The sequence below is a fragment of the Hyperolius riggenbachi genome, chromosome 2, assembly GCF_040937935.1.
Source record: "Hyperolius riggenbachi isolate aHypRig1 chromosome 2, aHypRig1.pri, whole genome shotgun sequence".
NCBI classification, from domain to species: Eukaryota; Metazoa; Chordata; class Amphibia; order Anura; family Hyperoliidae; genus Hyperolius; species Hyperolius riggenbachi.
In genome coordinates, this window is record NC_090647.1 from 14,428,032 (window position 1) to 14,449,919 (window position 21,888).

General features: G+C 43.4%; 1 protein-coding gene across 1 annotated transcript in view; it reads left to right on the forward strand.

The window, feature by feature from the left end:
* The window catches only part of LOC137544610 (olfactory receptor 52K1-like), a 47,389-nt gene extending 25,724 nt beyond the window's left edge, over positions 1–21,665 (forward strand). Inside the window, exon 2 of the mRNA XM_068265705.1 lies at positions 20,642–21,665. Coding sequence (XP_068121806.1) covers positions 20,642–21,665 — 1,024 coding nt within the window. The remainder of the gene's footprint in view (positions 1–20,641) is intronic.
* The last annotated feature ends 223 nt before the right edge of the window (positions 21,666–21,888 follow it).

Consider the following 21,888-nt stretch of genomic DNA (forward strand, 5'->3'; position numbering starts at 1 on the left):
AGATGCTTTGCCCGGGCTCCTTCTATGCGCACAGTAATTACAGTGTTAGATACACTGTAATTACGTGACGGATTTTGCGGCGAGAGGCGGCGGGTGATCGGCGGCGGTACGTATGACAGAGGAGCCCGGCAGAGCTGCGCGCTGGCTTCTAAACTGTGCGGCGACCCGACGGGGAGCTCTGGGGGTCTCCTTATTAAAGGAGACCCCCAGATGCTGCGGCGGAAGATGTCGGCGATGTTCGGCGGACGAGTGCGCATGTGTGGGGAGTGAGGCCGTGGTGCTGATGGACAGCACCACAGCGTAAACCTCACTCCCCATCGCTCGGTAACAGGGAGCATCGCTCAGGCTTTCGCCTGAGTAATGCTCCCTAACGATCGGCCATCGCGCGAAGGAAATGGGCAATAGGATTTGCCGGTAATCCTCGCGCGATGGCAAGGTGATAAGTAGCTCGCATCTGCAAGCTACTTATCACCTTGAATAGGATATGGCCCTTTGTGTCCTAATCTAGGGACTTTATAAATTCAAATTGTAGAGGGATATCTTTATTGTCTAATAATAATGAAATATTGATGATGATATTTATTTTTAATACTTATATGTGCTCCAGATACTTGTGTATGTTTTTGAGACATTTTGGGTCTGTGTAGAATCTTTGTTCAGTTTTAAAATTGTAGGTATTCATCTTTCTCCACTGGATGGCAGCTAATCTCCCTATTTGTGTGTTCTATTGCATTTGTATTGAATTTTTCATGCACTATATAATTTGCCCACTAGATGGCGTCTATATGGCTTTTCATGCGTATCATTTAGTTTCTATGCGTCTCAACTTACGCATGGCTGGCCGCACGTGCTGACGTATTGACGGCACGTGGGGTTTAGCCGATGACGCGGCTGCGTCTAGGGGATTACTTAAACCGCGCCAGCTTCCTTTTCAAATTGTCTTCACTGATCTTGGTGTCTTGAGCCATATATAAGCAATTGCCTTAAGCCAATCATTATAATATAATAGAGGGGGGTCTTAGCTTTCCTTTTTTTTTTTTTAGTACTTAATTTGAGGTCGGTGACCTACTCCCCTGATTGTAGATACCTATTGAGGTGATTAGGATGATAATTTGTCGCCTGGATATGTTTGCTTGTGTTGTTTTAGTGTGAATCATAACTGATATCACGGCCGCGCTAACGGTTTCACGTGCATTTTCAAGTTTTTGTGCACGCTTTTGCGTGCAATCGTGAAATTTCATGAGCAATCGATTACACATGAAAATTTATGATTGCGCGCAAAAACACGAAAACGGTAACGCGGCTGTGATATGAGTTATCGCGGTTTAGTGAATCAAGCCCATTAAGCGTTGTAACGGAAAGATTTTTCATAATGTACTGCTATGGAGAAGAGGAAAAAATGTGTACCAACTGATTAAAATGGATCCGAGATAAACTTTTACTCATTGCATAATTGTGTTCCTTTCCTATTGTTTACAGTGGTGTGAAAAACTATTTGCCCCCTTCCTGATTTCTTATTCTTTTGCATGTTTGTCACACTTAAATGTTTCTGCTCATCAAAAACCATTAACTATTAGTCAACGATAACATAATTGAACACAAAATGCAGTTTTAAATGATGGTTTTTATTATTTAGTGAGAAAAAAAACTCAAAACCTACATGGCCCTGTGTGAAAAAGTGATTGCCCCCCTTGTTAAAAAAATAACTTAACTGTGGTTTATCACACCTGAGTTCAGTTTCTGTAGTCAGCCCCAGGCCTGATTACTGCCACACCTGTTTCAATCCAGAAATCACTTAAATAGGAGCTATCTGACACAGAGAAGTAGACCAAAAGCACCTCAAAAGCTAGACAACATGCCAAGATCCAAAGAAATTCAGGAACAAATGAGAACAAAAGTACTGTAATTGAGATCTATCAGTCTGGTAAAGGTTATAAAGCCATTTCTAAAGCTTTGGGACTCCAGCGAACCACAGTGAGAGCCATTATCCACAAATGGCAAAAACATGGACCAGTGATGAACCTTCCCAGGAGTGGCCGGCCGACCAAAATTACCCCAAGAGAGCAGAGAAAACTCATCCGAGAGGCCACAAAAGACCCCAGGACAACATCTAAAGAACTGCAGGCCTCACTTGCCTCAATTAAGGTCAGTGTTCACGACTCCACCATAAGAAAGAGACTGGGCAAAAACGGCCTGCATGTCAGATATCCAAGGTGCAAACCACTTTTAAGCAAAAAGAACATTAAGGCTCATCTCAATGATTGCCAAGACTTTTTGGAAAATACCTTGTGGACCGACGAGAGGAAAGTTGAACTTTTTGGAAGGTGCGTGTCCCGTTACATCTGGCGTAGAAGTAACACAGCATTTCAGCAAAAGAACATCATACCAACAGTAAAATATGGTGGTGGTAGTGTGATGGTCTGGGGTTGTTTTGCTGCTTCAGGACCTGGAAGGCTTGCTGTGATAGATGGAACCATGAATTCTACTGTCTACCAAAAAATCCTGAAGGAGAATGTCCAGCCATCTGTTCGTCAACTCAAGCTGAAGCGATCTTGGGTGCTGCAGCAGGACAATGACCCAAAACACACCAGCAAATCCACCTCTGAATGGCTGAAGAAAAACAAAATGAAGGCTTTGGAGTGGCCTAGTCAAAGTCCTGACCTGAATCCTATTGAGATGTTGTGGCATGACCTTAAAAAGGCGGTTCATGCTAGACAACCCTCAAATAAAGCTGAATTACAACAATTCTGCAAAGATGAGTGGGCCAAAATTCCTCCAGAGCGCTGTAAAAGACTCGTTGCAAGTTATCGCAAACGCTTGATTGCAGTTATTGCTGCTAAGGGTGGCCCAACCAGTTATTAGGTTCAGGGGGCAATTTCTTTTTCACACAGGGCAATGTAGGTTTTGAGTTTTTTTTCTCACTAAATAATAAAAACCATCATTTAAAACTGCATTTTGTGTTCAATTATGTTATCTTTGACTAATAGTTAACGGTTTTTGATGAGCAGAAAAATTTAAGTGTGACAAACATGCAAAAGAATAAGAAATCAGGAAGGGGGCAAATAGTTTTTCACACCACTGTATAGGGCATTCCTCAAGCAAAATACTTTTTTTTTTGTTTTAATACTCTAATTCCCTATCAACTAAACAAGCCTCGGCCACAGCTCCTTTTGTGCCTTGGCACTGTAGCAAGGTCTTATGGGAGCTCAGTCCGGGCAGGAGGAGGAGGAGGTTACTAGCCAGAGATTTCAGAGACAGAGGGGAGGAGGGAGGAGGAGAGGGGAGTGAAGTTTTCACAGGCTGAGGGCTAGAGATACAGATCAGCTTGCCTGTGTGTAATGTGACAAACAGAACATGGCCACTCTCGTATCACAGGAATAAGTAATCATAAACTGTTTTTTATTTGCTGTGTAAACTATCTAAACTTGAGATAAGATATATAGAAAAGTTACTTGTTATAAATCGTTTTTCATCTCGGATCCGCTGTAAGTGTAAAAGGGGCCTAAGGCGGTCTCCTTGAGGTTAGGTTCACAGTAGGACATTGCATTGTAAAGTTGCAATGCAAAATTACAACGCAACACAACAACAAAAGTGGTAAGGCACATTAATTCTGTGTTACTTTTGCATACAGTAGTACCTAGTGAAGCATACAGGCAATAAAAAGTATGCTTTCCTGTACCTGGTAACGTGTGTGTTTAGAGGTAACACACAGTAGTAGTGCAATACCATAATGCTACACGTTACAATGCGATGCCAACGTCGCACGGTGAGCGTTCCTTAGGATTAGCATTGCAGTGCGGTAACATGATGTATGTAATGATGCTGTTCTCATACTAAGGCCCGCTGGCCGAATGCAGGCCCCCTGAGGCTTTTTCAGCCCCCCCCCCACACACACACACAATGTATTAATTATAGATGTGGTCAGCTGCATCTTTAAATATTGGTGGTCCGCAAATAGAATAGCAGTGCTGGCACCACCCATCCACATGGAAGCCAGAAAGCAGTCATTCGCTGGCTTCCAATCCAATTCCACATCAGATTACACTGCTGTCCAATTGGCAAGCAGGTTGCCACCTGGGTATGCTTCACTGTCTGGCGTGCAATGACTTCTTTGGGCACAGTGTGAATTAATGGCTGCTGCTGGGAGTTCTCTTCCGGGCATGGCCGGTGTGGGGGTGAAGTATACATCATTTTATGTATGCTCCGGCCCCCCTACAGTCTGAAGTATGTTGACTTGGCCCTTGACCGAAAAAGTTTGGGGACCCCATGGGAAGCTTATTCTACTAGTAAGACGTTGAGGGCCCAGGGCTGGCCTTTCCATGGGGCACACTGGGCAATTGTTCCAGGGCGCCAAACTGGATGCCGGACCATATAGGTCTCCCCTCAAATTTATTGTGGTCCCTGGGGTCCTTATTGTGATGGATTGCGGAGAAGCCGCCGCGCGTTCTGACAGTGAGGCGGCGGTATCTACGCACAGAGCGGCGGTTTCCCCGCAGCAACATGCGTCTGACTCGTCTGGACCTACTAGTGCACACAGATGGAGAGACAGGCTCTTTATGCCAATAGGAGAAGGGTCAGCTGATCGAGGCGGTCAGCTGATCCCAGCTCAGCAGGTGATTGGTTGATGGGAGCTGGGCGGCGCGGTGGAGTGCTTTACTATATATATATCTCTTGCTGTTCAGTTGCTGGTTGTCTGGCGTTGCGAATACCTATGTGTTAGCACTCAGACCTAGTCAGATCCTTCAGTGTGGTGGAACCAGGTGGACCTGGGAATCCACACTTAGCCAGTTTACGGTGTATTATCTGTGTTATTCTCTAGCATAGTTCCAGGGTGTAGAGACCACGGACCTCACACCTCAGGCTAGGAAACTGTGTATCATCTGTGTTATTCTCTAGCATAGTTCCAGGGTGTAGAGACCACGGACCTCACACCTCAGGCTAGGAATATTGTGTATCATCTGTGTTATTCTCTAGCATAGTTCCAGGGTGTAGAGACCACGGACCTCACACCTCAGGCTAGGAATACTGTGTATCGTCTGTGTTATTCTCTAGCATAGTTCCAGGGTGTAGAGACCACGGACCTCACACCTCAGGCTAGGAATACTGTGTATCGTCTGTGTTATTCTCTAGCATAGTTCCAGGGTGTAGAGACCACGGACCTCACACCCCAGACTAGGAATACTGTATCATCTGTGTTATTCCTTAGCATTGTTCCAGGGTGTAGAGACCACGGACCTCACACCCCAGACTAGGAATACTGTATATCATCTGTGTTATTCCTTAGACCAGTTCCAGGGTGTAGAGACCACGGACCTCACACCCCAGACTAGGAATACTGTATAACATCTGTGTTACTCCTTAGACCAGTTCCTGGGTGTGGGACCTCGGATCTCACACCCTAGACCAGGCATTATTGGTTATCTGTTTATGTATATACCCTGCCTGTCCCTGGTTACCAAATCAGTCTCCTGTCTCTGTACTTTATCTGCTTGTGTGTGGCCGACCCGGCCTGCCCGACCTGTCTGGCTGTCACCCTCTCCTGGGGTGCTCAGCCCTCCTGCAGGGGTTCCCTGCTCCTCAGAGGGGGCGCTGCAAAACAGTCAGGGACTCCCCCTCCTGGAGTCCTTGACCACAGTAGAGTCTCTCTCTACTTATTGGACCACCTGCTACCTCGGTGGTCCAATTTCTACCGTTACACCAAACACTTACACGCTTCAGGTGTCCAGAGGTTAGCAATATATCTGTATTATCGGTGATTCTGCAGATCATCAATAATCCGGTATATATCTGTATTCTTGGTGATACTGCAGATCACCAATAATCAGATTCTCTCTGCGTGCTGACACCAATCATTACACTTATGCTAGAGGTATCCAAGCTGATGCAAGGACAACATCGCGTTGCTGCAAGAACCCGCGCTTAACGCACAGTGCTTGGGGAAGTGGATGTCTGTGGGCGACGCAGTTAGTGTAAACAATGTACTGCAGTGGCGCACATGCATAGACTGATGGGTGGGTGGGTTTGAATTCTAAAATTGCATCTCTTACTTATGAATTTTTTGTGGTATGCTTGGCTAGCCTAGGGGTGTGGTGGGGGTGTGGTTAGAGGTGTGGCAGAGGTGTGTCTAAAAATGCCCCACTTTTTCATCTCAAAAAGTTTGGAGGTATGGTGGTAGAGTCCCTTGTCCATTGCATTGTTGGCCTAAACTGTAGCGACACAGCTGCACCATAGCTGAGGGAACACAGACTGCAGCCCCTCCACTTCGTATTATTATTTAGTACTAGCTGATGACCCGGCGTTGCCCGGGAATGTATTTGGCAGGTGTCGGCTCCACCCACTTTTTCTAACCCTAACACACAATTACTCACTGACCAAGTTTGTGAGCTTTGCGGTCTTTGGTATCAATAATTTGCATTGAAATGAAAAAATCTGATTGGCTGTTTGTGGCTCCACACCCTTTTCTGAATTTGAACCCCAGTCACCCAATGACCAACTGTACCAGGTTTGAGGCCTGTGCCATTAACAGTGCAAGCATGGCTGCAATTAAATATTCCTTTGAAAAGCAATAGGTGAAGCTTTATACACTTTTGTAGGCTCCACCCACTTTTCTGAATATTAATTTCAGTCACCCAGTGACCAACTGTACAAAGTTTATGAAACCTCCCATTAACAGTGTAAGAATGGCTGCAGTTTACATTTTCCCAGTGTAATTTGTATTTGTCTCTAGCCACTGATGACCCTGCATTGCCCGTGTAGGTATTTGACTGGTGGTGGTTCAGCCCACTTTCTAACCCTAACGCACAAACACTCAATGACCAAGTTTGTGAGCTTTGGGGTCTTTAGCATCAATAATTTGTATATTTCCATAGAAATTAAACAAATCAGATTGGCTGTTTGTGGCTGCGCCCCTCTCCAGCATTTGAACCCCAGTCACTCAATGACCAACTGTAGCAGGTTTGAGGCATCTGCTGTTACCAGTGTAAAAATGGCAGCAATTTAAATATTCCCTTTAAAAATCAACAGGTGAATTTTGATTGGCTATTATAGGCTCCACCCACTTCCCTGAATATTACTCTCAGTCACCCAGTGACCATCTGGGTAAAGTTTGGGAACCCTGCCATTAACAGTGTAAGAATGGCTGCAGTTTACATTTTCCCAGTGAAATTTGATTTTGTCTCCACCTACTTTTTGTTACCTGGACACAAAGTCACTACTCAATAACCAAGTTTGTGAGTTTTGGGGTCCTTGGCATCAATAATTTGTATTTTCCCAAGAAATGAAACTGTTTGTAGCTCTGTCCCCTTTTCTGAATTTGAATCCCAATGACTAACTGTACCAGGTTTGAGGCTTGTGCCATTAGCAGGGCAAGAATGGCAGCAATTTTAATATTCTCCTTTAAAATCAACAGGTGATTTTGATTGGCTTTTTTAGGCTCCACCCACTTTTCTGAATATTAATCCCAGTCACCCGGTAACCAGCTGTGCAAAGTTTGAGAACCCTACAATTAACAGTGAAGAAGGGCTACAGTTTACAATTTCACAGAAAAATCTGTTTTTGACTCCACCCACTTTTTGTAACCTTGACACATAGTCACTCAATGACCAAGTTTGTGAGCTTTTGGGTTCTTGGCATCAACATTTTGTGAATGGAAGCAGTTTATCCAGAAAAGCAAATCTGATTGGCTGTTTGTGGCTCCGCCCCTTTAGTGAATTTGAACCCCAGTCACTTGATGACTGACTGTAGCAGGTTGCCTCAAACCTCTGCCATTAACAGTGTAAGAATGATAGCAGTTTCAATATTCCCCTTGAAAAAAAATAGGTAAATTTTGATTGGCTCTTGTAGGCCCCACCTACTTTTCAGAATATTAATCCTAGTCCCCCAGTGACCAACTGTGTCAAATTTGAGAACCCTGCCATTAACAGTGTAAGAAAAGCTGCAGTTTACATTTCCCCATGTAAAAAGTTAGTTGTTTTTGGCTCTGCCCACTATTTTTAACCTTGACATACAGTCACTCAATGACCAAGTTTATGAGCTGTGGGGTCTTTGGCATCAATAAGTTGCATTTTACCATGGAAATTAAACAAATCTGGCTGTTTTTGGCCTGCTCCCTTTTCAGAATTTAAACCCCAGTCTCCCAGTGACTGACTGTACCAGATTTGAGGCCTCTGCCACAAGACCAGTCTCCCACTCTAACATCTTTCACCACACTAACTGATCAGTGTCTTTCCTCACTAATCTCCAAAGCGCATCTCACTACCTGTGCCCTGGACCCCATTCCCTCTCATCTAATCCCCCAGCTTTCCTCCTCCTTTAATCCCGCTCTAACAACTCTATTCAACCTTTCTATCTCCACTGGCACTTTTCCTTCCTTATTCAAACAAGCTATCATCATCACACCACTTATCAAAAAACCCTCTCTTGATCCAACTTCTCTATCCAACTACCGTCCTGTCTCGCTCCTCCCCTTTGCTTCTAAACTGCTGGAACGTCACATCCATTCAGAATTGTCTGCCTTTCTCTCTACCAACTCCTTACTTGACCCCTTTCAATCTGGATTCCGCACACACCATTCCACTGAAACTGCCCTCATGAAAGTTGCTAATGACCTACTGGTAGCTAAATCCAAAGGCCAGTTCTCCATTCTAATACTCCTTGACCTTTCCTCTGTCTTTGACACGGTTGATCATGCTCTGCTTCTGCAGACACTGTCATCTTTAGGAATCAAGGGACAAGCACATTCCTAGATCTCCTCTTATCTCTCTGGACGCTCTTACACTGTCTCCTTCTCTAACACCAAGTCCTCTCCACACCCACTGTCTGTTGGTGTACCTCAAGGCTCTGTTCTTGGGCCACTTCTTTTCTCAATCTACACCCGTGGCCTGGGACAACTAATTAACTCTTTTGGCTTCCAGTATCACCTCTATGCAGACGACACCCAAATCTATCTCTCAGCTCCTGACCTGTCCTCACTACTATCCAGAGTCCCCGACTGTCTACGTGCCGTTCTGCATTCATGTCCTCCCGCTTCCTCAAACTCAACATGACTAAAACGGAAATTGTGATTTTTCCACCATTGCTATCTACACCCCCACCAATTGCAACCATAACGGTAGACAACACCCCAATAACCTCAACCACTAAGGCCCGCTGCTTGGGGGTTATACTTGACTCAGAGCTCTCCTTTAAACCTCACATTGCCTCATTAACCACCACCTGCTATTTCCAGCTCAAAAATATATTCCGTATCCATCCCTTCCTCACACAAGAGGCCACCAAAATGCTTGTTCATGCCTTAATCATCTCCCGCCTAGACTACTGCAACACCCTGCTCTGTGGCCTACCAAAAAACAGGCTAGCTCCTCTCCAATCCCTTCTAAATGCAGCGGCCCGCCTCATTCACCTTTCCACACGCTCTTCTGATGCAGCCCCACTGTGCCATTCTCTCCACTGGTTACCCAATACCCAGAGGATCCAGTTCAAACTCCTGACTCTAACATACAAAGCCCTCCACGAGTTTTCTCCTCCATACATCTCCTCACTAATCTCAAGATATTGTCCCTCCCGCAACCTTCGCTCCTCCCAAGAAATTCTCCTGGCCTCTAAGCTGATCACCTCCTCTCATGCTCGCATCCAGGACTTTACACGAGCATCAGCCCTTATCTGGAACTCTCTTCCACAGCCTGTACGTCATGCTCCAAACCTGGACATCTTCAAACGCACTCTTAAAACACACCTTTTCAGACAAGCTTATAACATTCTATAGCCCTTCATTTACTTATTTGTCACAATGTAATCAGAGGCAAAGAATCACTGCCTCATCCATCCTCCACCCCCTTACCTAGTGTGTCCCCCACTACCCATTAGATTGTAAGCTCGCAAGGGCAGGGTCATCCTCCTAATGTTTACTGTTTTTGTAACAATATTTGTGCTGCTTGGAACTCTGCTGTATATTTGTTAGTTGTATCTATGTTCCCCTTGTCGTCTTATTGTGCTTTGTAAAGCGCTGCGGAATATGTTGGCGCTATATAAATAAAAAATAATAATAATAATAATAAGAGTGTAAGAATGGCAGCAATGTAAATATTCCTCTTGAAAATCAATAGGTGTATTTTGATTGGCTGTTTTAGGCTCCACCCACATTTCCGAATATTAATCCCAGTCACTCAGTGGCCAATTGTGTCAAGTATGGGAACCCTGCCATGTAAAAAATTAAGTTGTTGGCTCCACCCACTTTTTCTAACCTTGACATACAGTCACTCAATTACCAAGTTTATCAGCTTTGGGGTCCTTGGTATCAATACTTTGTATATAATTCCACTGAAAAATAAACAATTCTGATTGGCTGTTTGTGGCTCCGCCCCCTTTCTGAATTTGAACTCTAATCACCTAGTGACCAACTATACCAGGTTTGAGGCATCTGCTATTAACAGTATAAGAATGGTAGCAGCTTAAATATTACCTTTGAAAATCGAAATGTGAATTTTTATTGACTGTTGTAGGCTCCACCTACCTTCCAAAATCCTAATCTCATTCACCCAGTGACCAACTGTGCAAAGTTTTAGAACCCTGCCATTAACTGTGTAAGAATGGCTACAGTTTATATATTCCCAGTAAAATTTGTTTTTGGCTCCGCCCACTTTTTGTAACCTTTACACACAGTCACTCAATGACCAAGTTTGTGAGCTTTCAGGTTCCTGGCATCAAAAATGTGTGAATGGAAGCAGTTTATCCTCCAAGGAAATCTGATTGGCTGTTTGTGGCCCCACCCCTTTAGTGAATTTGGATCCAAGTCACCCAATGACCGACTGTAGCAGGTTTGAAGCCTCTGCCATTAACAGGTAAGAATGGCAGCAGTTTAAATATTCCCCTTAAAAATCAATACGTGAATTTTGATTGGCTGTTGTAGGCTCCACCCACTTTCCTGAATCTTAATCTCATTTGCCCATTGACCAAGTGTGGCAAGTTTGAGAACCCTGCGATTAACAGTGTAAGAATGGCTGCAGTTTACATTTTCCCATTTAAAATGAATTGCTGAAATTTGATTGGCTGTTTTATGCTCCGCCCACTTTTCCTGGATTTGTAACCTCGGTCACCAACTGTGCCATTGACATGAATGGGTGAAATCTGATTTGCTGTTTGTAGCTCCGCCCAGGTGTGCAGGGGGGACACGAGACCCCCAGAACATATCATCCCAGATAGTAAGGGAACTGTATACCAAGTTTCTTTCAAATTAGTCAAGCCGTTTTCGAGTGATCGCGGCACATACACACACACACGCACACTCTTCCAATTTTATATATATAGATTTATATAGCGCCGACATCTTCCGCAGTGCTGTACAGAGTATATTGTCTTGTCACTAACTGTCCCTCAGAGGGGCTCACAATCTAATCCCTACCATAGTCCTATGTCGTGTAGTGTATGTAGCACAGTCTAGGGCCAATTTAGGGGGAAGCCAATTAACATCTGTATGTTTTTGGGATGTAGGAGGAAACCGGAGTGTCCGGAGGAAACCCACGCAGACACGGGGAGAACATACAAACTCCTTGCAGATGTTGACCTGGCTGGGATCCGAACCAGGAACCCAGCGCTACAAGGCGAGAGCGCTAACCACTACACCACCGTGCTGGCCGAGTAATAAGTATCTCTTACTGAGCTGCCATATTGGCCTCAATTCACTAATGCTACATACACACACTTCAGATAAAAATCTTTGGAAAATGAAAGATCACAGACCAATTTTACCCCCTTCCATGTAGTATGAGAGCCATAGGGCTTGATTCACAAAGCGGTGCTAACAGTTAGCACGCTGGTGAAAAGCCCTTTATCACACCTAGGGCCTGATTCACAAAGCGGTGCTAACAGTTAGCACGCTGGTGAAAAGCCCTTTATCACGCCTAAACTCAGTTTAGGCATGATAAGTTTAGGTGTGATAAGTTTAGGCATGATAAGTTTAACCTTTTCACCTCCCCCAGCACGAGTATCTACGTCCCTGTATTTACACAAATATAAACAAATACAAACACTTGGTTCTGTTTGTATTTTTAGAACACACTAACTCTGTATCTCCATCTTGTGGCCAAAAAGTAAAACCACATCCAAATACCCTATTATACACTTTCCCATAGAAAAATGAAATACATTTTCATTATTTTTAAAAACCCTTCGAGGTGAAATGGTTAAGCACCAACTGGGTTAGCATCGCAGTGCACAGCTGATCAAAAGTTTTGCGCTAGCAAAGTCTGGTGCACTTTGCATAGAGTTTAATGGCGCTGCTTTGCGTGCGGGACTTTGTGCGCGATCTAAACTTATCTAAACTTATCATGCCTAAACTTATCATACCTAAACTTATCACACCTAAACTTATCAGGCCTAAACTTATCACACCTAAACTTATCACACCTAAACTTATCATGCCTAAACTGAGTTTAGGCATGATAAAGGGCTTTTCACCAGGGTGCTAACTGTTAGCACCGCTTTGTGAATCAGGCCCCTAAAGTTTCTAATTGGGTTAGCACCGCTTTGTGAATCGAGCCCTTAGTCTATGATATCTGCAGATCATCATACACACCTTGTTTAACAGACATTCATCTGCAGATCAGATCCACCAGGATGGATCGGCAGATGATTGTCTGATCTGCAGATGAATGTCTGTTAAACAAGGTGTGTATAAGATCTGCAGATATCATAGACTATGAATGCATTTTGCAGGAACGGATCTTTTGCAGATACTGACCTGTTGCATTTGTGTACAGCACCTTTGTGTGCAGAATCTTGCAAAGATTTCTATCTGATGGGGAGTTCAGCTCCATAGAATAGACTGTGTAGGTATGGCTCTCTTACTACATGGAAGGGGGTAAGATTTCTGTCTGATGGGGAGTTCAGCTCCATAGAATAAACTGTGTAGAGTATGGCCCTCATACTACATGGAAGGGGGTAAGATTTCTGTCTGATGGGGAGTGCAGCTCCATAGAATAGACTGTGTAGGTGTGGCTCTCATACTACATGGAAGGGGGTAAGATTTCTGTCTGATGGGGAGTGCAGCTCCATAGAATAGACTGTGTAGGTGTGGCTCTCATACTACATGGAGGGTGGTAAGATTTCTGTCTGATGGGGAGTTCAGCTCCATAGAATAGACTGTGTAGGTGTGGCTTTCATACTACATGGAAGGGGGTAAGATTTCTGTCTGATGGGGAGTGCAGCTCCATAGAATAGACTGTGTAGGTGTGGCTCTCATACTACATGGAAGGGGGTAAGATCTCTGTCTGATGGGGAGTGCAGCTCCATAGAATAGACTGTGTAGGTGTGGCTCTCATACTACATGGAAGGGGGTAAGATTTCTATCTGATGGGGAGTGCAGCTCCATAGAATAGACTGTGTAGGTGTGGCTCTCATACTACATGGAAGGTGGTAAGATTTCTGTCTGATGGGGAGTGCAGCTCCATAGAATAGACTGTGTAGAGTATGGCTCTCATACTACATGGAAGGTGGTAAGATTTCTGTCTGATGGGGAGTTCAGCTCCATAGAATAGACTGTGTAGGTATGGCTCTCATACTACATGGAAGGGGGTACGATTTCTGTCTGATGGGGAGTGCAGCTCCATAGAATAGACTGTGTAGGTGTGGCTCTCATACTACATGGAAGGAGGTAAGATTTCTGTCTGATGGGGAGTACAGCTCCATAGAATAGACTGTGTAGGTATGGCTCTCATACTACATGGGAGGGGGTAAGATTTCTGTCTGATGGGGAGTGCAGCTCCATAGAATAGACTGTGTAGGTGTAGCTCTCATACTACATGGAAGGGGGTAAGATTTCTGTCTGATGGGGAGTGCAGCTCCATAGAATAGACTGTGTAGGTGTAGCTCTCATACTACATGGAAGGGGGTAAGATTTCTGTCTGATGGGGAGTGCAGCTCCATAGAATAGACTGTGTAGGTGTAGCTCTCATACTACATGGAAGGGGGTAAGATTTCTGTCTGATGGGGGGTGCAGCTCCATAGAATAGACTGTGTAGGTATGGCTCTCATACTACATGGAAGGGGGTAAGATTTCTGTCTGATGGGGAGTGCAGCTCCATAGAATAGACTGTGTAGAGTATGGCTCTCATACTACATGGAAGGGGGTAAGATTTCTGTCTGATGGGGAGTTCAGCTCCATAGAATAGACTGTGTAGAGTATGGCCCTCATACTACATGGAAGGGGGTAAAATTGGTCAGTGATCTTTCATTTTCCAAAGACTTTTATCTCATGTGTGTATGTAGCATAAGCTTTATCAAATGTTTGATAATTTACCTGATGGGTAAAATCTAATTTTGAATTTACTAAGGTGTTATAGATTTATTGAACATTGTATCAATAAAACATTTGATAAATATACAGGTATAACACCACAGTGAATTCTAAATTAGATTTTACTCATGAGGTAAATTATTGAACGTTTGATAAAGTGTTTGATAAAGCTCCGTGAATTGAGGCCTTTGGGTGTGGCAGCCACAGAAATTGGGGTATTCCTCTCTGAATAATGTGGCCAGTTTACACATAAGTCCTAAAAAACAGCAATAATAGAGATAACGGCAGTATACTTCCTCTCTCATGCCAGCAGTAATTGCAGAATTCTCCGGTGAGTTCCGGTAATTGCTTCTCCGTCTCTCTATGAACCTCCAGAGGGGTCAGCCAGAGCTTCACTTCTTATATATTCCAGCCGGATAGACGATCTGCCTCACCAGAACCTCAGCACTGTTCTCGCTGCTCCAGCCAGTGACACAGGTGACAGTGACGTGACACAGGTGACAGCAGCCTAAAGTGACACAAGTGACAGGGGCCTGACGTGAGGGGCAGTTATTGCTGTTTATAAAGAGGTGCAACAGATAAAGATGAAATATCAATACATTTGTCTTCTGTGGTTGGCAGTTATCAGCTTTAGGGCTGGAAGGAACCTACTAGAGCGATTTTTTTGAGCGTTTAGGGAGCGAATCAAAATGCTAGCGATTTCCCTAAACACTCAGCTAATGTTAATGGACGGGCCAAATTCCACTGGAGCGATTGCGATTACCCAAATCACAAATGCAGGACATGCAGCATTTTTAGCGTTAGCGCCAGCAGTTAGCAGTTAGTGTTTCTGCAATGTATAGTATATAAACACTGGGGTAGTTGTTCGTCAAACCCTACACAGAGCGATTTTGCTAGCGTTTTTAAAGTACTGCACACTGTAAAAAATTGATTGAAAGGACCAATCGGAATTAAAATCGCTAACCACAAATCACTACACAATCGCTGGCAAAACACTTACACTTTTTAAAATCGCTACCAAAATCGCCAGAAAACGCTCATGATATTGCTTACAAAACGCTCATTAAAAACGCTAGCGATTCTGGTTACCGATAACAATTTGTAGTTGGTTCCAGGCCTTAAGGTGCCCATTAATGGTACAATTTTTTCACCAAATGCGATCTTTCAATGCGATTTTTACAATCGGAAATAATCTGAAGGTAATTATCAATTGTTCACATTTACTGAACGATTCTTTCTTCAAATTCGATCATAAAAATGCAACTTTCGGATCAATTTTATCCTATTTAGCAATCAACCAAAGAATCGTTCCTTATGGACTGCCTTAATAAACAGTAAATTTTCTATATAATTCGATCATTAAAATCGCATCGAAAAATCGCATTTGGTGAAAAAATTGTATCGTCTATGGATACCTTTATGGATAGGATCACAGTGGTCAATTGCTTGCGGGATAATTCTGCATGTCAGCTCACTGCCCATACAATGCTATGGGCCTGTTCACAGTACTGCGCTGTAACGGATCACTGCCCATACAATGCTATGGCCCTGGTCACAGTATTGCGCTGTAACGGATCACTGCCCATACAATGCTATGGGCCTGTTCACAGTACTGCACTGTAACTGATCACTGCCCATACAATGCTATGGGCCTGTTCACAGTACTGCACTGTAACTGATCACTGCCCATACAATGCTATGGGCCTGTTCACAGTACTGCGCTGTAACGGATCACTGCCCATACAATGCTATGGGCCTGTTCACAGTACTGCACTGTAACTGATCACTGCCCATACAATGCTATGGGCCTGTTCACAGTACTGCACTGTAACTGATCACTGCCCATACAATGCTATGGGCCTGTTCACAGTACTGCGCTGTAACTGATCACTGCCCATACAAATCTATGGGCCTGTTCGCAGTACTGCACTGTAACGGATCACTGCCCATACAATGCTATGGGCCTGTTCACAGTACTGCACTGTAACTGATCACTGCCCATACAATGCTATGGGCCTGTTCACAGCACTGCGCTGTAACAGATCACTGCCCATACAATGCTATGGCCCTGGTCACAGTATTGCGCTGTAACTGATCACTGCCCATACAATGCTATGGCCCTGGTCACAGTATTGCGCTGTAACTGATCACTGCCCATACAATGCTATGGCCCTGGTCACAGTACTGCACTGTAACGGATCACTGCCCATACAATCCTATGGGCCTGTTCACAGTATTGCGCTGTAACTGATCACTGCCCATACAATGCTATGACCCTGGTCACAGTACTGCGCTGTAACGGATCACTGCCCATACAATGCTATGGCCCTGGTCACAGTATTGCGCTGTAACTGATCACTGCCCATACAATGCTATGGGCCTGGTCATAGTACTGCGCTGTAAAGGATCACTGCCCATACAATGCTATGGGCCTGTTCACAGTAAGAGATCATGGTATTCTAACTCGCTGCATGCAGGCTTTGTATTAAAGGATGCCCGAAGTGGCATGTGACATAATGAGATAGACATGTGTATGTACAGTCCCTAGCACACAAATAACTATGCTGTGTTCCTTTTTTTCTTTCTCTGCCTGAAAGAGTTAAATATCAGGTATGTAATTGGCTGACTCAGTCCTGACTCAGACAGGAAGTGACTACAGTGTGACCCTCACTCATAAGAAATTCCCCTTTTTTACCTCTTTCTTGCTCTCATAAGACATTTTTTGCTAGGAAAGTGCTTTTTAATTTGTAATTTTTTATCAATGAGGGTCACACTGTAGTCACTTCCTGTCTAAGTCAGGACTGAGTCAGCCACTCACATACCTGATATTTAACTCTTTCAGGCATAGAAAGAAAAAAAAGGAACACAGCCTAGTTATTTGTGTGCCAGGCACTGTACATACACATGTCTATCTCATCATGTCACATGTCAGTTTGGGTATCCTTTAAAGTCCATGTCCAGTCTCCATTGCAGTTCACACACATTTTAATGTGTGTGTTGTGCAAATGACCACTGTAAAGCTAACCTTGCATAAATGTATGTAGTAATCCATCCTTAGATGCTCCACACATGTTAGATTTTTGTCCTCCGAATTGGTCATCAGTGATCCCCTCAGGTTAAGATATGCCATGGGTCCAGTTGTCTTTGGAATATTGCTGGCCTCCGCTGTGTTGGATGCACTATTTTAGTCCTGAAGGCCACATTACTCTCAGATAGCCGGACAGTGAGTCTGTACATCAATCATTCCTAAACTGTCCCCAGATATGATCAGTAACTGTTGTTTTAGGATACATTTCTCTACCATCTGTATGTGTTCTGGCTGAGGGAAAGCTATACATACAAACTCTGGAATGTTTACATTTGCTGATTAGAATGTTAGGTGAGATTTTATTTTTATAGATGATTATGATGTAATATTTACTTAAAGTGCACCCGAGGTGACATGTGACATGAGATGAGATAAACATGTGTATGTACAGTGCCAACATATCAATAACAACTTTACTAGTTTTATTTTGCTGCCTGAAAGAGTTAATTTCTAGGCATGGAAGTGACAGCTTCTGTCCTGTCGGTACCTTGTCCGGAATATAATAAACCTCACTGATAAGTTATTTACAGCCATAAAAGTTTTCCTGGCAGAGTACAACTTCTGAGAGTAGAGGTAGATAGTAAATGGTCAATAGTTCATGTATTTTCATTTAGGACACTTAATAGGCTGCCACTGAGCAGAGACAACAAAACATTTAATCTATTTTGTAAATGTTTACATATAAAATAAAACCATGGGATACCATGGGACATGGAATATATTAGGAGTAGGAGGATATATACATTTGCTTATCTCACCACTTTATTTTCCCCTCGGGTGCACTTTAACTTTTTTTTTTTTTTAAATAAGGAAAGAATAATATCTTATAAAACTATGTTGGATAAATATAGAACTATAGAAATAGTCTTATTACGTTCTAATATACAGTGGCTTGCAAAAGTATTCGGCCCCCTTGAAGTTTTCCACATTTTGTCATATTACTGCCACAAACATGAATCAATGTTATTGGAATTCCACATGAAAGACCAATACAAAGTGGTGTACATGTGAGAAGTGGAACGGAAATCATACATGATTCCAAACATTTTTACAAATCAATAACTGCAAAGTGGGGTGTGCATAATTATTCGGCCCCCTTTGATCTGAGTGCAGTCAGTTGCCCATAGATATTGCCTGATGAGTGCTAATGGCTAAATAGCGTGCACCTGTGTGTAATCTAATGTCAGTACAAATACAGCTGATCTGTGAGGGCCTCAGAGGTTGTCTAAGAGAATATTGGGAGCAACAACACCGTGAAGTCCAAAGAACACACCAGACAGGTCAGGGATCAAGTTATTGAGAAATTTAAAGCAGGCTTAGGCTACAAAAGATTTCCAAAGCCTTGAACATCCCACGGAGCACTGTTCAAGTGATCATTCAGAAATGGAAGGAGTATGGCACAACTGTAAACCTACCAAGACAAGGCCAGCCGCCTAAACTCACAGGCCGAACAAGGAGAACGCTGATCAGAAATGCAGTCAAGAGGCCCATGGTGACTCTGGACGAGCTGCAGAGATCTACAGCTCAGGTGGGGGAATCTGTCCATAGGACAACTATTAGTCATGCACTGCACAAAGTTGGCCTTTATGGTAGAGCGGCAAGAAGAAAGTCATTGTTAACAGAAAAGCATAAGAAGTCCCATTTGCAGTTTGCCACAAGCCATGTGGGGGACACAGCAACTATGTGGAAGAAGGTGCTCTGGTCAGATGAGACCAAAATGGAACTTTTTGGCCAAAATGCAAAACGCGATGTGTGGCGGAAAACTAACACTGCACATCACTCAGAATGCACCATCTCCACTCTCAAATATGGTGTTGGCAGCATCATGCTCGGGGGGTGCATCTCTTCAGCAGGGACAGGGAAGCTGGTCAGAGTTGATGGGAAGATGGATGGAGCCAAATACAGGGCAATCTTGGAAGAAAACCTCTTGGAGTCTGCAAAAGACTTGAGACTGGGGCGGAGGTTCACCTTCCAGCAGGACAATGACCCTAAACATAAAGCCAGGGCAACAATGGAATGGTTTAAAACAAAACATATCCATGTGTTAGAATGGCCCAGTCAAAGTCCAGATCTAAATCCAATTGAGAATCTGTGGCAAGATCTGAAAACTGCTGTTCACAAACTCTGTCCATCTAATCTGACTGAGCTGGAGCTGTTTTGCAAAGAAGAATGGGCAAGGATTTCAGTCTCTAGATGTGCAAAGCTGGTAGAGATATACCCTAAAAGACTGGCAGCTGTAATTGCAGCAAAATGTGGTTCTACAAGGTATTGACTCAGGGGGCCGAATAATTACGCACACCCCACTTTGCAGTTATTGATTTGTACAAAAATGTTTGGAATCATGTATGATTTTCGTTCCACTTCTCACGTGTACACCACTTTGTATTGGTCTTTCATGTGGAATTCCAATAAAATGTATTCATGTTTGTGGCAGTAATGTGACAAAATGTGAAAAACTTTAAGGGGGCCGAATACTTTTGCAACCCACTGTATTTAGATGAAGATAGCAGAGTGGGCATGTTCATCTAACTCTAACTAACTTTAGAACTTGAATCCCACCTGGGACATTGCAGAACATAGAGCAGGACTAATTCTGTGTCCTGATTGGCTGCCTTCCTCATCATCATCATCAGTATTCAAAGTCGATTTTCTCAAAAACTACTTAGTCTTTTTGAATGTTTATTTCCTCCTTGTTCCCACTGTTCTCCTTAACATACCCTCCAAATTTGGTGGTACTAGCAGGTACCGGGGCTTTGCTATTAACTGCTAAAGTTGGAAGCCATTGACTTGTGCATGTAAAATGCAAACATTTTTACTGCAAGCATTTGTGGTAAAAACGAAAGGCAAAGGGTCATTATTCACCAGGAACCGTTCTTCGGCAAACATGCTTGTCCATCCCTAATGGTAATTATGGGTGGGGAGCAGATAGAGGAGGTAGAGATATCACAATCTCTGTTTAGAGGGGCTATTGAAAGCCAAAAGCACTTATTAATTGTCCCAGGTCATGAGTGTAACTGGAGAAGAGAAGAGGTCCACGGACGGAGCCTTTGTGCAGTTCCATTTCTCCATCTTTATTACCTTTTAAACCACCAGTACGCAAGAAAATACTCAAAATAATTTTGATAGTGTTCTTTTCAATTTGACAGTGCTGAAGAGTTATTTTCAAGAGAAGGTAAAAAAATTATCTCCTAGGAGAAACTCAGAAGAAAAAGTTAATTGCATATAGGTCATGATGGTTAATGATCCTCTCTTCTCCTTGACAGAAGCCAGAAGTTCTCCATGCCTGAATATAATTCTACCAGCCAGTTTCCTGTCCATTTCCTCCTCCTGGGCATCCCGGGACTGGAGCTGTCTTACCTGTACATCGCATTTGTCTTTACTCTGGTCTACATGATCTCCATCCTTGGGAATTTCACTCTCCTATTTATCATTAGGTCAGACCGAACGCTCCATGAGCCCATGTACATCTTTCTCTTTATGTTGTCCGTGATTGACCTGGCGCTGTCTAATTCCACCACACCTAAGATGTTGGGGATCCTCTGGTTCAACAGCCAGGAGATTTACTCTGAGGCCTGCCTCACACAGATGTTCTTCCTCCATTCTTTTGCCATCATGGAGTCTGCCCTTCTTTTAGCCATGGCATTTGACCGATATGTCGCCATTTGCCACCCATTAAGATATAACTCCATCTTAACAACGTTGCTCATCACTACCATAGGATTGTTGGCCATCAGTAGAGCCGTAGCACTCATGGCCCCGTTACCCTTTCTTATAAAAAGACTACCCTTTTGCTCTGCCAACGTCATCCACCACTCGTACTGTGAACACATGGCCGTGGTGAAGCTGGCCTGTGCCGATACCACCTTCAACAACATCTATGGCATTGTGGTAGCTCTTTTTATTGTGGGGCTGGATCTGATGTTTATAATTTCATCCTACATTCTGATTGTCCGAGCCGTGTTTCAACTGGCTTCAAAAGAAGCCAGAATCAAAGCACTCAGCACCTGTGCCTCCCACATATGTGCCATTCTTTCATTCTACATTCCCGTTGTCCTCTCCTCAGTGGTCCATCGCTTTGGGAAAGATGTTCCAGTCCATATTCACATCCTATTAGCCAATGTCTACCTAATGCTGCCACCACTGATTAACCCTATTGTCTACGGTGTGAAGACCAAGCAGATCAGAAACAAAATAAGATCTGTCTTCAAAGTACAATTAATTTGTTCTTCAAGTCCCTGTTGCAGCTTTTCCACAACTGGAACCAACTGGAACCAGAAACGTCTTTGACGTTGAATCTTTTTACGAGGTTTAAAAAAACTTGTATTATGAACTTACCATGAGCTATTTTTGCATAACTGGGAATGTTTTTAAATCTTATAACTTTTGTATTCTTCAAAAAATGTATTTTTATTTTAGATCTGTCATTGAAAGGCAATACATATTCCACTGGCTTTAATTTGATAATGCACAATTAACAAATAAAATAAAACATTTTTCTGGTTATGGGATG